Raw genomic sequence first — 14,339 nt, 5'->3', positions numbered from 1 at the left:
TGTTTTGCACCTCTGGTATTCTTGCCAATTCCTTTCTGTGTCCCGCTCATGTATTGACCCATGTGCCTGTTCATCTTAGCCGATATGATGCCTGACAGGAGCTTCCATGTAGTACTGAGGCAGGTTATTGGTCGGTAGTTGGAGGGGACCGGTCCCTTCTTGGGGTCCTTGGGGATCAGGACCGTCCGGCCTTCAGTTAGCCATTCCGGGTGTCTTTCGTTAACTAGCAGCTGGTTCATTTGTGCTGCCAGACGCTCGTGGAGTGCAGTCAGCTTCTTCAGCCAGTAGGCGTGAACCATGTCGGGCCCTGGTGCTGTCCAACTCTTCATACTGGAGACCCTTTCTTGGATATCTGCCACTGTGATGGTTACTGGACCCTGTTCAGGGAGGTCGCTGTGGTCTGCCCTCAGATCCTCTAGCCACTGAGCATTGCCGTTATGGGTTGCATCCTTCTCCCATATGCTCTTCCAGTATTGCTCCGTCTCCAGCCTTGGTGGTGCTGTTCTCTTATTGTTCCCTTGCCACTGAGAGTACACCTTTGCTGGTTCTGTGGAGAACAGCTGGTTTATTCTCCTGCCTTCTATCTCTCTGGTGTACCTCCTCAAGCGGCTGGCCAAGGCTGTGAGTCTTTGCTTGGCAGTTTCCAAGGCCTCAGGTATGGACAACTTGCTGTATTTCTTAGGCACCTTATTTGTCGCACCTTTCTGCAACTCCGTTAGTTGGCTAACCTCCCTCCGTGCTACTTTGATCTTGCCCTCTAGCCTCCTTCTCCATGGAGGGTACTGCCCCTTGTGGCTGTTCAACTTGTAGCCAAGCATCTCACTGATCACTGCTGCCGTATTGTAGATCAGCTTGTTAGTGTCGGTAATCGTGGTTGTAGGTATTGCCCGTAGTGCTGCATTAACATCATCTAGCAGACCTTCTGAGGGTACTTCACGTAATCTTGGTAACCGGCTACGGGGGATCCAGGTTTCAAGCTTGGCCATGATCCTATTTTTCAGGTCAGTTCCTCTCGCACTCAACGATCCTTCTCCTATCGCACTTGGGGCTATGTACCCAATCTCGGGTGGGGGTGATGATATCTCCCCCCTGACCTGGCGTCCTGACTCCTCCTTGCCGTAGCATTTGTGTTGTACCTCGTCAATCTCTAGCTGTGAGAGCAGTCCCTTCTTTCGAATGTTGGAACACTGAGCTACTAGTTGTTTCGCCGTCATTGTGGATGTTGGGTATCGAAGAATCCATAGGTCCCTCATCCTATTCATGTAGCCCCTTCCGCCGGGGTTACTTGCGTAGTAGCATTCCAACAACGCCCTGTTTTCGTCCCTTGCCCACCGATGCCTTCTTGTTCCAGTAGCCCACTTTTCGTCAGGGTGCCCTGGTTCCTCAACACCTGACGCGGACCTTGTTGATCCGGGCGACGTCCGAGCCAGCATTCCTTCATATTTATCTGTCTCGCTCATGTCTGCGGTATATATATATATATATATATATATATATATATATATATATATATATATATACATACATATATATATATATATATATATATATATATATATATATATATATATATATATATATATATATAGTACTTCTGACATCTGCAGCTGTTACAGTAGTGATGTGAACTGCTGACACATCTTTCTTGTAGTTTTAATGAACCTTACATGATTGAAGACTGCATTTCAAGTCTTGTTTAAGTGATGTGACATCATCGTTTGTCAACACACATTAGATAATCTTTACCTCACCTCTAATTTACCTCCATTTCTTTCATCCTTTCTTCTTTCACTTTGCTTTCACTTTGCTCTATTTATTATTTGGACTACTCTGTAGTCAACATGCTTTCCACAGCTAATTCTATTTATTTAGATAAACCGCTCTGTCCATGCATGAGCATGTCAGTGTGTGTGTGTGTGTGTGTGTTATGCATAGATGTGTTCACTGCATTATGCAAAGCAATGAGCAGCAACGTTCAGCACATTCATTGTCTGTGCTAAAGGCAGAAAATAATGGTGTTATCCTGGGATAAGCCCTCATTTATCCTGCAAATAGAGTGTGAGGGGTAGAAAAGGGGGGTTGGGGGGTTGGCGTGCGGAGCAGTTTTTAAAGAGACTTCAACATTGATGTTAGTGTGCTGAAATGACTCCATTTACTCTATTTAACACAGAGGAACAAGAATAAGAGTACAAAAAAAATTAAGAGAAAAGCAGGGATTTGCTGGGCAAAGCAGGGCGCGGGTACTTCTAGTCATTCATCAGTCTCTCTTCACGTTCCTCTTAGTATTAAGAGAGTTTAGAAGTATGGCCACTGGACAGTCAGCAGGTCAGTGAGGCAAAAATTATTTCATCATTGAATATTCACTGAAGTGTTTTGCTCATAATGGTAGTACTCATCAGTACAACAGTATTGCCGTAGATTATATGCTGTTAAAGAAAAGAGTGAAATGTAGAGAAACACTGAGCTCCCACTTCACTAAAACTTACGGCAGAGAAAAAGAGGCAGGGAAATCAAAAAGAAAACATGAAGGTAGATGAGTCTTTCTCACATATTGGTTTCACTGCTTCGTTCCATCGCAACAGATGTTCTACCGTCACAACAAAAGAGTTAGGCAAGACAGGGTTGCAGAGAAAACAAGGTGTATGAGGAGGGAAGGAGGAAGGATAGGCGGGAAGAGGCAGGTGCAGAAGTAGAAAGAGACGCCTGAAAAGAAATGTAACAGAGGAAAAGTGACAGAAAAAGATTTTTAAAAAGATAAACTTTGAGAATCAGAGGAAGAAAGAGAGGACACGCAGAAAGCTTTGCTAAGCAACAACACAGAGTAAAGCTTGTGTGTACTTTTTCCAACACACTGAGACAGGAAGAGATATTAATGAAGGAGGCCCATATGCTGCACACATGGTACCCACTCAAAGCTTTAACATGTAAACAGCATCCAGTTATCTAACCTATTCTTGCCTAGAGTTACTGAAGAAGACTGTAAGTACCATGAAATATTTTTTCTGCCATTTGCAGTATATGTTAAAGGTTACCTGGTGCAATCAAATATCTTAAATGTGAATATGATGCCATGGGAGGCAAATGGTTAGCTTAGCATAGCAATAAAATAAAATGCTACCAGTCCAGCACATAACCCACACTACCCACTGATAAAACAACAAATTATAGTTTCTACATATTTTTGTACTGATTAAACAGAATATAATAATGTATATAGTACATATATGTAACATAATATAACAGACATAATATGTAAACTCTATAGGTACTGTTTGGTCAATTTTATGCCCTTAAAATAAGGGCATAAAAAGTCATGGCATACATCTTCTTACTTCTATGTCAGAGAAAACATTTCACAAAAAACAATGAACTCTATTTTTTTAAATATAAGCAGACGATCAGATTAGCTTAAAACAACCCTTCAGACGAAAGCAGGCGGATGACATAAAATCAGAAATTGCCAAACAAACTGAAAAAAACAACTGATGTTTTCGATGTGTCTGACAGTCTGTGTTTGGAAGGATTTGTGGATTGAGAGAGACCTCGCTCAAAAAAGGGGAAAAAATGAGAAAACTTCTGTCTGATTGCAGCAGGAGCTCAAGAAGGACAGTGCACATAATTATACAGTCAAACAGTTAAACCCATACAGCGGGCTGAGTCACTCACTGGAACAAAAATCTATATAAATGAAGACTTCACAGATGCAAAAGAAGGAAAAGGAAGGAGCTGATGCAGAGTTTAATCCGGAGCTGATAGCTGCGACGGCGAGGGGGAAATTTCATATGTTCAAACTGATTACAACAACAAAAAACTCATAGACTTAAAATAATGACCAATCTACAATCTGCAAAAGTTTGCTGTACAATATGATCTAGCGCTGAGCGCTTCTCATTACACTGAACATCATCCACATGAACTGGAAAATCACACTGATAACAGCTTTTTCCTCAGCACCACTAGCTGTCACACTGATGAGCGGTTTAACAGCATTACAGCTACACATGAAGAAGTTATAGATGGTGTTAATAAATGGAAAAAGAAAACCACTAACTCAAAACTTCAACTTATCACACCAAACTGGACAATTTCCTGACAGCATGAAAACAGCAAAACTCAAAACTGGTGACAAAATGCCACCTCACAAATTACAGGACTGGGTCTCTTCTCACACTCTGTCAATGGAAAATTGTATTTAGTAGTCAGTATAATCTTTTAGTGATATAAGTTTGCTTATGGTAGGATGCTGTTTGTAGTTATTTGTATTAGGAAATGTTTAACCATGTATGCTTAGAGGCATATAATCAATTGTGTAGTGACAGGATGTGTGATTTTCAGCAGGCTTGGTTCACCCCCACATCCTGGGAGCATGGGAAAGAGCTCGTACCTTGTTTTATTGTTTTACGGTAGGATTAACGTAACTACGTCTGTTCTAGTCTAAGTGCTTGAACTACTGGACTTCCTCACGGTGTTATCAAGGGTGAACCATCTAGGGTGGGGGAGACTACCCTCTTCCTGACCAAGGGTGTACCTTTTGTGCTTTATGACCCTTTGATCAGCAGCACACACACACACACACACACACACACACACACACACACTGGAACTATAAAATAAAGACCGGGGCAGTCTCTGAGTCCCTGAGCCCTCACTCTCGTGCGAGAGCTCAGAGCTGCCCTTGCTAAGCAACAAGTAAAACTGTCTGTGTTTCTCTTCTCTGAAGTCTTTACTGAAGAAGTGTTTTATAATATTTTCCCTAACACACTCATAGAATTTATTTATATAGCGCACAACAACAGCTGCCTAAAGGCGCTTTATATTAAAAGGTTAAGACCCTACAATAATACAGAGAGACCTCAACCATCACTCAGCCCTGTATGAGTAAACTTGTTGGTGACAGTGAGAAGGAAAAACTCCCTTTTTAACAGGAAGAACCAGTGAGAGGCAGCCATTGCCGCAAGTGAAGGAAGGGTGACAGGACAAAAGACATAGAACAAAGTACTAACGCCAAAAAGAATTTAAAAAAAATTGCAGTTGGGATATTCCTTTGAACTAAAAACGATAAATCAAAAAATAAATCAAACACCATGAAAACATTCTGCAAATGTGCAGATCAAAACTGATCTTAGCAGAGTGAAGCCAGCAGCATCTTGTCTGCCATGCTAAACTTCCATGAGTTTCCCATCAAACACCAAAGGTTTATGCGGTCAATAACAAGACACCCCCAATGTAATCGAGACACACTAGATTTCAGTGGAATCAAAGTAAAGTGTGCATTGTTGTCCTGTGACAACAGCTATCTTTCATGACCACAAGGTGGCAGTAATGCTTGGAAACAGCCTTAATGAAAGGAGAGGAATCACATTCACTTTAGTTTTAATTGGTGTTTATTTTCAGATTTCATTAAGCAACTGCTAATCACTGCTCACCTTCTTTGTCCTGACAGAAGGCCACTGATCCAAGTGGCCTGCAGTATGTGAGGCCACATATGATTTTGTACCTTCTGCTCTAAAAAACTAATATGCACATCAGCATACATACAAACCAGTCCCTTGAACAGCTGGTGCGTTACATGTGCTGTACACAAAGTATAAGAGACAAAGCTTTAAGCCTCCTCTGCTCTGTCCTACCTCTGAATCCTCTTTTTTGTCTTTGCTTTCCTTCTCTCACATAAGATGAAACAACCACAAACACATCCAGAGTGCCCTGCAGTTCCACAGATGATCTTATATCACCCTGCACATCACTCAAACTGCGCCCTGCTAGTGCTCTGCACTGTGAAACATCAGACAATAAATTTAACAAATATATTCATAAACATTGTATTTTCAAGTTATAGTATAAAGGGTGAAGTTGAGACAACGGCTTCTGTTTCATGACGAGTCTTTGCCATTAAACAAAACCGAGCTGTCCTCGTCTCTCTCCATCCCACTCTGCTGTTCTTACATTTATTCCCCTTTCTTCTTCCCTCCCTCTCTTGCTCTCTGTCTCTCATTAGCTGTGCGTGTGTGTGTGTGTGCGTTTGTGTGTGTGTGCGTGTGTGTGTTTGTGCGCGTGTGTGTGTGTGACAGTAGTCATTTCAGAGTAAGACTGGCTGAAGCCCTTGCAGCAGTCAACCTCTTTGATGTTGAGCCCTGCTGAATTAGGCCATCACCCAGCGGTGCTCTCCTGCCTGCCTGCCTGGCTGCACACACACACTCTAGTCACAAACACAAACAAGGTATGCTTCAAAGTACACACATACAAATCAAAACAAATACACGCTGGAGGGAAGCGTGCACATGCCAAACAGACATTATTTGCTATAGCTGCTCACAAAGGTATAGGACACACACACACACAGGTCCACATACATTTCATCACTTTCACAGTTTTCGCCTCTACACACTGTGAATTACATTCATGTATGGTAAAGTCCTCATTTTCTCATCTGCTTCCATTTAATAAACATAAATTTGAATTCTTATCAGCGCTTTTCCTCCGAGGCCTCCATACTACAGTACATCAAAAACCGCACGCAGCCTCGTGAACACACATGCAGAGGAAATGTGGGACATTCAGAGAGAATTTATTCACGAATACAAACTGCAGGAAATAATTTGTTCCTTTTCAATCTCTCTCACACTTTTTTTTGCAGCGGTATGAATCGTATCGCGACGGCTGAGGGGTAACATTTCGCAAATCATTAATGAAAACAGACTAGAGACCTGATATTTCATAAATGTGAAAATGAAAGGATAGCAGAAATACTTTTGTTTGAAAAAAGGTGAATAAAGAGGGATGATGCAAGCACAGGACACTTACAGAAGCAGACAGGTTACAGAGAGAGAAGGGGAAAACCCCTCAAAAGCAACTCAGTTTAAAAGTGTGTCAAGTGGAACCCAGGAACTGGATGGAGCAAGTGATGTCCAAAAAATATTTCAAAAATACAGTGACTGAGAAAAAACAAGAAATATGCCCCAGGGCCACATAACCTAACAGAAGGAACACAAACAAACACCAAGAGAAAGGGAGGACATGGGGGTTGCAGATGAATTGTCAAAAAAAAGAAAATCCTCCTGTGACTTCTCCTAAAAACTCTCTCTTTACCTCAGTGGAAAAACATAAACTCAAAGAAACATGTGAAGGAGGATCCGTAAGGAGTTACATGCTCAGAGAACCGAGCTGCACTACATGTTGACAACATGTTTGATCAAATCAAACAGCTGATGAAATCAATTCAATCAACATGCTGTGCATATTACAGGGTAGAAAATTTTTTAAAAACAACTGAAAAAAATACGAACCATGTAATTATAGGACAAAAGAGACCATAGAGACCAGTTGGCGATTGCCTGGTAACCACCAATTATTGGAAAAAATAACAGGTATTCGAGCTCTGAAGGTGTCGCAGTTTTTCGAGTTTCACTGCCTCTCTGTGGTTTGTTAGTGGGTGTTAGTGGACAACTACTCACAACAAGGATTTGGGAGCAACAACCTCTGTGAATGGTTTCACCTAGTTAACAACTCAGGAAATACATATTTTTCCCTCACAACGCGAGAAATCTCTTTGGGCAGCAAGTTCTGCAACTGAGGGTGGAAACTATATCAAAATGATAGCAGCTAGCTAGCTAGTTTTTGCTATGTCACATGAGTATTTTAGCACCTAAAGTCTAGTTAGCCACTAGAACATTTGCTATATTTTAGCATGCTACAACAACAGCTATGACCAAGTGTCCAAAGTATGTGGTACAGCCTGTCTGTGGGCTACTCTTGTTTGTGCTGTTGTTTGTGTATCGGCCATGAAAAGTGTGCACTGCAGCCACTGACTGTACTTTTCATGCTGCCTGTTACTCCCTCCCCTTTTTGCCAGCCAATCAGCATTACCCACAAACTTACCCACAGCTGAGCTACCTGCCATTAGCTTGTTTAAGGGCTGCACAATAGCATGAACAGGCACAACAAGAGTAGCATAAAACAAGCATTAGATACTTTTCTTTGTTTGTTTGTTTTTTGTCTTTTTTAATCTGCTGCTTCCTGTGTGCTATGTAAATGTCAAAAACCTTGATTTCCAAGGCTGGGTTTTAAATAATTAGTGATTGTCAGACTGAAAATGATGTTCACCCTTCTGCAACTGCCCCCTCATATTTTTTCTTCTTGTTCAATTAACCAGTTTAACTCCTGCTTTTAGTAAGGTATTAATCATCTGTGACTGATGCAAAATTAATTAACAATTATTCTAAAGGCCAACAATGAAGCAATGCTTAAAATGAGGACACAGCTAATCCAAAGTGAGTTAAGCTACAATGTTAGATTCGCTTTAATCATTTTAACAGGGCTAATAATGTTTATTTATAGACCATTTCTCTAAACCGTTTTATTACAAGCAGATTTTTACTATAGCAGTGTGACACGGTTTGGCTTTGGCTTTTAACATATTGTTAAAGTTATGACATAAAACTGAAGGCGTAATAGAAAAGGTGTGGCACTGTGGACAATATGGACTCGGCTTTTACAGCCTTTAAAAGGCTCTGCTGCTTTCTTTTTTGCTCACTATTACGTATTACTTTTCTTCACTGTTTCTTTTGTTGATAAATGGGCAAGAGACCAAAAAAAAGAAAGGAAACAAATCCACTGCATTGCACGGATGCACATACACTGATTTCTATGGCTTTTGTTGCTCCATGCTTGCTTGATGTTTAGTTGTTGTTGAAAAATTGTATAAACTCTGTATATGGTTAATAATCTAATGGTTAAGCAATGGCAATGCTCCTGAAGTTCTTTTTGAAATGTCATTTGTAATGTGTGACATGTTGTTTTTGTGCCCTTCCTTATCACTGAAGGGCAAATGGCTTTTTACTCCAGTCAGGTCAGCAGCTATTTACTATCTCTAAGGACGCACATGTTCATAAATCTCGCTCTAAATATAAACACATGCATCAAAAACTATTTGAGAATAATAACACTAACGCTAAGCTAAACTTGTCTTACCCATCCTGCATTTCGTCCTCTGTCCTGTGCCTCAGCATATTACCATGTCTGTCATAACGTTGCTGAAGGAGGATGCTAAAAACTCACTGAGCAGAAAAAGGTCAAAAGTAGTATGCGCACTGTTACATGTTATGCTGGAGTAAAACAACAAAATCTTTCAAAAATAAACCTCTTTGTCTCACTCTCTAACTCTCTTTCTGGTGGCCGGGAACAGCCCTGTGGTCAAACTGGAGAGTGGCCAGGGATCTTTCCATCAATTAGCTGTGTCTGCCTTCAACTCCCTGTCTTTCTGTCTGACCCTCTCATTATTTCCACTGTTGTTGGTTCACAAAAGGAGTGCTTGAGAACAAGGGATCCAAATGTAGGGCACTTAAAGAGCAGGAGCAATTGCTTTGAATGTTGTGCAATCGTTCGCAATTCCTGCATAAATTAAATAACTAAAGCAATTTTAAGTGTAGGTGGGTTTTTGTTTATTGGTTGATTGATGGATGTGCTCCTTTTAACTCTAGGTAGGCGAATGAGTGATGAGAGAGGCGGCATACATGGTTCACACAAGATATTTTACATACACACACAGCTATACAACGCATACACACGACTGGGCTTCCCTGCACTCTGTGCTACACAGCGTGTCATTACTGCATATCAATTACAAGGGGAAGTGAAGATCTATTTCTAATTCAATCAGTCAGCGCTGGTGTCACATCCCTCGCTCTCTGGTTTCTCTCCCTGCGTCTCCCGCGCTCTCCGCCTCGCTCTCCTGTTTCCCCCTCGCTTGATTCCCATCGATGCATTTCAGCTATTGTGGGGCTGGTGGATCCAGGAGTCAGGTGTGTGTGTGCGTGTGTGTGTGTGTGTGTGTGCGTCATCCTCTTCAGGAAACAGTTTTAGCTAAGTTTTGTACTTCTGGAAAGATGACACTTTCAGAGAAGGGAGGTAATCCTGGCCTGACCTTGTTTCTCAGGAAGGCTTGCAGAGTCTTTGAGATGCTGTGTTGTTATTGTCAAAGATGAGTGCAGTTGCTTTTATGTTGTTTTGAAAAATGTATTCCATTGATTCCAATGATTAATTGCAGAAACAGGTACCTTTGGTGACTAGAGTTGGGATTCTGTCACCCATTTTCCTCTAAGATTATTTTTTAATAACAAAAAAATGTCATTTTTAAAAACCCAGGATAACTCGTGAACAGGAGGAATTAATGACAAAGACCTGATAAAGAATGAATAGTCGCAGAGTGAACACTGGAGAGATCACACAAGGTACAGGTGGATTCAATCAGACACTAACACAGAAAGTAAAATCACCAAAAACCACATGAGAAACTAACCTTCAACATAAAACAAGAAGTCAATTTTCTACCTTTAAATTCAGACTTATTCAGGTTATTGCACGTTGCCCTAAAATCATCAGAAACATGATATCGAACCAATATTTACCCTGGATGGCATTAGCTTGACCTCCAGTAAAACTGTGAGAAATGACCAGAATATGTCCCTCAACGTGCACATATCATGGACTACATCCTTTCATCTGTGTAGTGTCACTTAAATCACAAATAGACTCTCAGAGTGATGCCAAATTACTAGTTTGTGCCTTTCTTACTTACAAGCTGAAGTATTGTAATTTCTTGTTATCAGCCATTTCTAAAAGCTCCCTGAGAAGTTAATCTAAAATGCTGCAGCAAGAGTAGAAGAGGGACCCCGGAGATCATATTTCTCTCATCTTAGCTTCTCTTTAGTGGCTTCCTGCTAAATCCAGAATTGAATTTAAAAATCCTTCTCATATATGAGGTCTTGAATAATCAGGTGCCAACATATCTTAAAGACCTAATAGTATCGTATTACCCTAACAGAGCACTCCGATTGGAGGTTTAATTGTGGTTCGTCCTGTGGAACCAGGTTAATTTGGGGGATAGAAACCATGTCTAGTTTTAAGATTAGAATCAAGACGTTTTATTTTTTAAAAAATGTTTATAGTTAGAGCAAGATCAGGTGATGCTAAACCATGTCTTAATTATGCTGGTGATCATTTCTCTTCCACTTCCCTATTTGCACTCCAATAATGCAAAGAGGGGGTAAGACGAATGGTTTATACTACAGTGACCTAGAGACTAAAACACGTGATTTTAGTGGAAGTCAATGAGACACTTCTGGCCATGAAGGTGTCAGGAGGGAGTATCTGTTATCAGATTTTGCTGATATTTGACATGTCCAAGACTCAGCGATGCCCCATCCCCCGACTATTTATAATATGGGAAATAATTTTTTCTTTTTTGTTTTGTTTTTTTAAATAATGAATAATTAAACTTGTATTTAAAGAGTTAAAATCCTGAATGTTTTGATCATTTTATAAGGGCTCAAGCTGATTAAGTGAAAAAAGGGGGAAAAAGATTTTTTTATGGCAGATTTTTTGTGTGTACATTTTGGTCCACCAAGGTGTCGAAAGGGTAAAAATTTGAAGCGGGCATAAGGGTTAAATAAAAATATACATGACCATTCAATCGTCATAATAAAATACCAAAACTAAATAAGATGGAGGTTGTGGTTGGGTGATGAGTGCCTCAGCTGAGTAGCTGTCAAGTTACAGTTGAATGCTTAGCTGTACGCCTGCAGGACTGTGAGCGGGCATTTTCAGTTAGCCGATAGCGATGCAGCTGTGAATGTGCAAGTTCATCCGACTTTCAGCGCTGTAAACAAATCTGTCAACTTTCAGCTTGAGTTTTGAGTGCTCAATTTCCTCGTCAGCTGTCCTTGTTTTCACTCAAACAGAGGCCTATGGTAAGTGGTGTTTTCTCGTGTCCTTGTTGACCTGCAGATGTAAAAATAACAAAAAATTTAATTAAATTAAAAAACAGCTTTTTGAATATATTTGTTATTTTGATTAGGAAATGGACATTTTGTAATGTGGCCTGAAAGAAGTGCACAAATCACGCCCGCAACTAATTCGTTCTTGCATTCCTGACTAAAGAGCTTAAAGAGCTTTTGCATCACTTTCTGGAAATGGAAACATAAAAAACATTTAAAAATCATCCCCATCCATTCATAAAAAAAATGTCAGCCAAATAAGGCCAGAGTTATAGAGAGGAGAGCTGCTTTTCTCTCTTTGTATGGTTTAATGCGCTTATTCCTCCTGAGAATATTCTCTCAATTAGCATTTTCTTTGATCAACTTTTAGATATTTGTTTGATATTTGCTTCTCTCTCTCTGTCTTTCATAGATCACAACCATTTAAACAATGCAGCTTTATCTCCTCTGGGTCCAGCCATGGCTTTGTCTCACCCTCACAACAACCTGGGAATTGGCTTCAACAAGTATGCCTCACTCAAGGCTGTGGGTGAGTAACACATACTAAACCTGACTACATGCATACATGTTTACAGCTGTATGTTTGCATGCTTACTCATGGATGCGGCTGCTGGTGTGCACATAACAAGTCACTTGCAGAACACAGACTTACTGTACAAAGGTCAGTGAAGCCAAATGTGTACGGTAGTAGAAAATGATGGGTTTTTTGTATGAGTCTGACTCTTATCCAGACATTCTGAGTTATGAATCATGTTTGAGTGCTGTGGTAGAGTCTAGATTTACCCTGTTACACCAGATTACAGCAGCTGTGATGTAAATATTATGACCATATGAGCCCACCACCATGATTTAAATAATCACCCATTCTCAAATATTGTTCTACCAGTTTGATATTACAAGGATCTAATGTTGGAAAAATACTGCAGGCACTTACACAAGAGAAGAAAATTGCCTAAAAAACAAATGAAAAAAATTACCACAATATCCTCACCACCATGATGCATAAATCAGAGCTGCAACAGAAATTGAAGAAGCTACTTTCTTCTATTGAGTTTTTGAGGAAAACAATGTTAGCAAGGCTCTTTCATGCACCGTAGCACCATCCAGCTTAAACTTTCATTTTGGTCTCTGCAGCTAAATATTAGACACATTATACCGAGAAGCTGTCACTGGCGAGCAGGAGATTAGAAGCAAGGTGCACAGATGCGCACACAAGGCTGATAGCAAAGCTTGGGTTGGTTTGCGCTGTCATCAATAATACACACATAACACACATAACTTGTCCAAATATACAGCAAAAACCAGTGGAAAACCATCAATATGCATGCTGGATTTACAGAGACAAAACATAAAAGTCAGTTAAATTAAAGAAGAACGTACTGTGTGCAACGGGTGAGTTCAACCAGTATAATACTGGCAGGTCCTTCCTGGAAATATTGATCATAACTCAGCAGTGTGAGACTGGTAAAACCAGTAATGATGATGTACTTTTACTTGTAGTGGAATGGTAACTCAGCTGGTTCACATTATAAAACCAAAGCTGTAACATGCGTGTGCACACACGACAGAGACTGGCTGAGTGACAGTAGAGTCTGGCCAGCAGCAGGGTGAAGCGTCTAGTTCACGCCTCAAGCTTGCCCTGTGAAAATACATGAATAAACCAACATATCGCACACTCGTACACACGCAGGATGTTGTTCATCCAAATGCAAATGCACACTTGAGGGAGGGAAGTGTAAACGTGTAGATGCAAACAGGGACACGCACACAAAAGCGCACACACGCACCTTCTTCATGTGATTACTTCAGACAGATAAGGACACTGTGACAAAGATGAGGAACAGCAGCTTGGCACATGTGCATGCATTGTTTATTGACATGTAAACGCAGATGTTATTGCAGTAGTTAATGTGTGGATTAAAGTAACTAAACAATGTGGCAACGGATTGACTGGTATCATTATGCAACTTTTCAGTGTTTAGGAAATCCAAATAAATGAATTAAATGATTTTGCCATCACTGGCAGCAGATTTGAACTGATTATTAAGTATAAAACATTTGGAATAATGCTATGGTGTAGGACTTGGATCGGCTGGTGGGATGATCTACTGTGATTGGTTGTTGTGTTGTTTAGCTGCATACACTGGGAGTGATTTGAATTGATGTAATAGCCAAAAATTGTAGAAAGTGGTATTTGGGGACTTCATACATATGCATATACACAGACAGTAGTTGTCTATAATAATGTGCCTGTTGGTAAGGCTAAAATAAGACACCTCACTCCAAACTCTCATTTATAATTCAGTCAGTTCATTCAACAGCACTTTCAGGAGCTAAAATGTTGCTTTGAACAAGAGAGAAATATTTACTTTACTTTACTTAATATTGCAAGATTTCTAATTGCAGCCATCAAAACATGTAAGTGATTCCTTGCAGCAGAGCCCACGTGGTGCTGACTACTGTTTTCAAGAATGAAGAAAAAGTTGATCGTTTATATTAAACACATAGAATTAGGACACTAAGCTCGCAAAAACTGAGGTCAGCAAAATGTGGTGTGACTGTGGAAAA

General features: G+C 40.4%; 1 protein-coding gene across 1 annotated transcript in view; it reads left to right on the top strand.

The window, feature by feature from the left end:
- The window catches only part of LOC146710994 (protein shisa-8), a 141,451-nt gene that overhangs the window by 108,283 nt on the left and 18,829 nt on the right, over positions 1–14,339 (top strand). The window contains exon 5 of the mRNA XM_085453671.1: positions 12,184–12,300. Within this exon, the coding sequence (XP_085309797.1) occupies positions 12,184–12,300 (117 nt within the window). The remainder of the gene's footprint in view (positions 1–12,183; positions 12,301–14,339) is intronic.

The sequence above is a fragment of the Copadichromis virginalis genome, linkage group LG4 (assembly GCF_057382275.1).
Source record: "Copadichromis virginalis isolate Kocher_CV1m ecotype Utaka linkage group LG4, C_Virginalis_male_GT1.1, whole genome shotgun sequence".
NCBI lineage: Eukaryota > Metazoa > Chordata > Actinopteri > Cichliformes > Cichlidae > Copadichromis > Copadichromis virginalis.
This window is presented reverse-complemented; position numbering and strand designations above follow the sequence as displayed.